This window comes from Ruditapes philippinarum, unplaced genomic scaffold (assembly GCF_026571515.1).
Source record: "Ruditapes philippinarum isolate M1 unplaced genomic scaffold, ASM2657151v2 ctg17018_1_1_1_1, whole genome shotgun sequence".
NCBI lineage: Eukaryota > Metazoa > Mollusca > Bivalvia > Venerida > Veneridae > Ruditapes > Ruditapes philippinarum.
In genome coordinates, this window is record NW_026851839.1 from 1 (window position 1) to 4,360 (window position 4,360).

The 4,360-nt window shown below is 30.3% G+C and overlaps 1 protein-coding gene across 1 annotated transcript; it reads left to right on the forward strand.

Annotated features, from left to right (window-relative positions):
* Positions 1-131: 131 nt before the first annotated feature.
* Positions 132-3,752, forward strand: LOC132741094 (uncharacterized). The gene is made up of 4 exons (XM_060729185.1): positions 132-1,061; positions 1,350-1,539; positions 2,491-2,586; positions 3,416-3,752. Exons 1-4 carry the CDS (start codon positions 984-986, stop codon positions 3,607-3,609), a joined length of 558 nt encoding a protein of 185 aa, XP_060585168.1. The 5' UTR covers positions 132-983; the 3' UTR covers positions 3,610-3,752.
* The last annotated feature ends 608 nt before the right edge of the window (positions 3,753-4,360 follow it).

The following is a 4,360-nucleotide window of genomic DNA, read 5'->3' on the forward strand; positions in this document are numbered from 1 at the left end:
AATACATATCATTAAACCTTTTATGATATAATTTAACATGTCCATGTGAAAATGAAAATACTGTTTCGTGTGGATACAAATCTTTCTTTTTTCATATTTTCTATTAATTTATATGCTTTATATCCTGTAAATTTGTTATAAATTACTTCGAGTAGAAGCCAAATCTCGTCAAAAGATTTGGTAACCAGTTCACTCAGTGTATCTGCAATAAATGACATAATCAAAAGTAAATTTCAATGAAATTAAACATAATGAAACATATTTAAGATCGATTTGCAATACAAAATAAACTCTTTGGTAAGAAAATCCTTTAAAATTGTGTATGAACATATTGAATACAAAGTGACAGAAGTAAAAATAAAACGTAACCTTGTGTCTTTGCCTCACCATCTTCTATGCTCCTGACTAAAGTAACTTGAATGTCTTCAATTATGTTTTGTTTTTTAAATGGAGACACAAGCAAAATTGTCATTTCTTCGATTTCATTTTTCTATTCATTATTCTGTAAATGTCCTCAAAATGAATACATTAGACAGTCACAGGAACAAAATTTATCTTCTTATAAAGAATAAAATGGAGGTTTCCTAACTTGACCCACGTGGGTCAGGTTAGAGCATTAAAATTTCACAATAGTTGTCACAGTGAGCTTTGGATACGTTTAAGAACATGTCAAATGAATGATTTAATTAGGTTTGTTTCAATCATATAATATCCACAATATATGTTATTGTAACGTCCAGGGTTTGTTTAAGTCACATGCCTAGTTTTAAAAATACTCGGGGATTCTGTCGACGTCTAAATTTCGCGAAACATATACTAGTAAGTATTTTAAACTAATTTTTCATAATTGCACCCTTTTCACTTATATTAAAATGTTTATCGATGAAATGTTAAACTAGTTTACAATTAGTATATCAGCTAATTATAAGTGACTAAAATCCATATAAACATTATAATGTCATTTCTATGAAAATGTTAGGATCATGAGTGGATACAACTTTGGTTCAAGCATAGAAGAAACACAAAAGGAATACCAAAAATTGGCTTCCAGTTACAATAAGGTTAGTGAAAATACGATACAAAATGCTTATACATGTATATTATTCAAACAACTGTATATGTAATGAAACGTGTAACAACAATTTCAAAACCAAACATATCCATTTATGTTTAAGACAGATAAAAACCTATTGACCTGGTTTAATTGAGTCTGTTGAGTCGTATGGTCAAGACCTTTGCATTGTATCACTTCTTAAATTTGTAAGTCTGTTTTCTCAAACTATATAAATAATGTCTGAAAAAAAATATGTCATAATGTTTTCTCTTAACATTTTTAATAAAACTTGCAGGAATGTCAATTATACTGTTATATTGGACCGGCAAAGGTTGCTCAAAGGGTTGCAGATTTATTTCCGAAGGATGTACGAGACAATGTTAACATTCTTGATGTTGGTGCAGGCACGGGGCTAGTTGCTGTCGAGGTACGTTTTATGTATTATAATGCATTAGTTCAGTGCGTGTTCGATCTGATAAATACAAGTTAAGATTGGTCACAATGAGTTTTGTGACGTACTATGAAAAAACAAATTTACTCCAGTCATAAGAGATAGTTTGCAAAACTTATTCTTTAACTTCTAACTGTATTCTGTTTCATTTCAACATATGGTTTTATAGTGAAAGTCTGTCTTATTCTGCTAATGATCACTCATTATTTCTGTTTCAGTCGTTAAACTTACCACTCATAATACATGTAGGACTTACTTCCCTTTGTTTACAATCGTACTCACCTTTGTTGGATTTTTATTATTTTTGTGTAAAATGGCTGAGGCAGCGAATCGGGCACACTGTTAAAAAGATGATATTGATTTTTATTGTTTCGTATACAATTTAATAGTTTATCAGATTATATTTCAGTTAAAAAATTAGGATTCAAAAATTTAGATGCTCTTGAACCAAGTGAATCAATGTTGTTAGAAAGCGAAGAAAGATCACCTTTATAATAATTATTATCAGGAATTTCTGACAAAATCACCGACAACATTGTCTGCTGGTATGTATATGATCAAATGAAAATTGAACTTCTTCCTGATAGAAGAATGAATTCCTATACGACGGTTAAAATTTTAAACCATGCAAAAATTGAAAAGAAGAATGTTCCCTCTGAACAACATAACTTCATCGACGTCGGTCTGAAGAAATTCACAGTTATTATAATTTCGGATCTTATTACTTAAACGAACGTAGACTATAAATAAGATTATTTTGAGTGTTATGAACATCTGTTTAGCATAGGCTTCAAAATTGACAAATAGTCAAAAGTTATATTGTTTATTCAAATTGCTAAATAACTAAGCGCGATGTAATGCAGTTCAGCATAACTTAACATTACATCTCTTTATAAAATTTTACGTAGAAATAGACGCTTCTTTATTAGTAATTGTTAGTTGCATTCTTTTAATCATCATGATCACTGATAGTCATCTTATCCAGATACATATGACGTCATAACCGGAAGTGGTATTTATGGAGAGGGCGCTCACGTTCCACATGAGGCTTTGTACGAGATGTTAAGGCTGGTAAAACTAGGTAAAATGATTTTATTTAACTTATCCTGTGACTTGATAGATCATTAATAAATAATCGATGTAAAATATCTTTTACTTCACATATCGGATGATCACAATAGACACTAGTGTCAGAATAGTGTGTTGCAAAAGATCGTGCTTATGATGAATTAGTCTGTGATAGATTTTATTTTACAAACGTCATTGGCCGTAAGATTACTCCATTTGATAACTGTGTACGTAATTTTATTGTTTCGAGCAATTGTGAATTTATATCCAGAAATGGTTTTATTAATAACTTATTTCCTACAAGCTTTTTTTACATTGGTGTTATGTTACAGTTTCCGAAAAAGATACGAATTAGTCATTTAACTGAACCAGCGTTTACTTCCGTTGCTTTATTGGCAATGTGTACAGTTATAGTGACTTATTATTTTGTATGGAAGCCAAAATACTGGTTTGTTTACAATTTGCTATTTCACATTCAGAGCTATTTTCCTCCGGTAATAGGCATCATGCATGCCTTTTAGCCATTTTTTTAAACGTTATAATATTTATGCTCGCCCTTTCTGAAAAAGAAAAAAATATTCGTTTCTTCTGATGCATAATGTGCCAGTATCAATTTATATGCTTAAGCCGATATTGGATTTCATATCCCACAAGTATTAAGTCAAACCAACTGTGACCAAACTTTTTTCAACCGGCTGTTCTGAGCTAACGATGGTCACCTCAAAATAAAAAGTACAACAATTTTATCACCCGAATCAAGAACGGTAAGGGTCAAGTGACATTAACGAAACTATTTACGGTTTTTTGTATCTTAATTTAAATTGTTATTTTACACTTTTCAGGTGGATATATTATTTTAGCAGCACGTCATGAACTTGTTAAACATAACGAGATATATAAACATCTGGAACCATTGATGGATAAACTAGAAACTAACCGGAAATGGAAGAAAGTTTCACGTGATGTGTTTCCAAAATATAATCTGAAGACGAAGAAGGATGGAGTTATTTGGTGTTACCAAGTTTTAGAAAAATAATGTAGTTCAATATAAACACAACATATTTGTTTGCATTTTTGAAATGTTTTCGAATTTGCAATAGTAGCTTGCTGATATAGAGGGAGCATATTGTACACCTTAAAGTTTCAATATTGATATATATACTCGGTTCCTATGATATCAAGGGTTCTATGATATCAAGGTATTTAAATTTTCTGAAACTACTAGTAAACCGCTAGTAAAAGCAACACATGATGATGCTGATATTTGTAAAACTTGCACACTAGATTCATTTTATCTGCCAATAAATTTAATTTGGTGAATAATGAATAAAACCTTCATATTTTACTACCATTTTCCTTAATGGTTTTTACACAGTCAATTAAAATATGTTTTAAATACATATACTGACATATAGTCTGTTCATATAGTTTTAATTTTATAGCAAGTTAACTGTTGGAAGTTTTTCACAACTTTACTTGAAAGTTTTGACCCATCTATCCTTCCATACTTGATTTTTTGGGGATTACCTTGATACGGTAGTAATGTCCTCTGAAATTACCCAAAATGGCAGACATTGAAATATTTAAAAAATGTCATTTTTATTGGTTCTTTTGAAATAATTTTTTGACAAGCAGTTCTGGAAAAGGTTCAATTATAAGATGGAAGAAAAATCTCATTCATTTATGATATTTATATTTAAATATTTTCCGATTAACGATAAGTACCTTAATTGATATCATAGAACCCCGGGCTAAAGTATCAGTTACAATCCCGTCCAAATATAATG

Bases quoted from the DNA above. Each gene is read 5' to 3' on its own strand.
- LOC132741094 (XM_060729185.1), top strand. From the start codon at position 984: ATGAGTGGATACAACTTTGGTTCAAGCATAGAAGAAACACAAAAGGAA. The intron at 1,062-1,349 runs GTTAGTGAAAAT...TAAAACTTGCAG, and splicing joins TGGCTTCCAGTTACAATAAG to GAATGTCAATTATACTGTTA. The intron at 2,587-3,415 runs GTAAAATGATTT...TACACTTTTCAG, and splicing joins GTTAAGGCTGGTAAAACTAG to GTGGATATATTATTTTAGCA.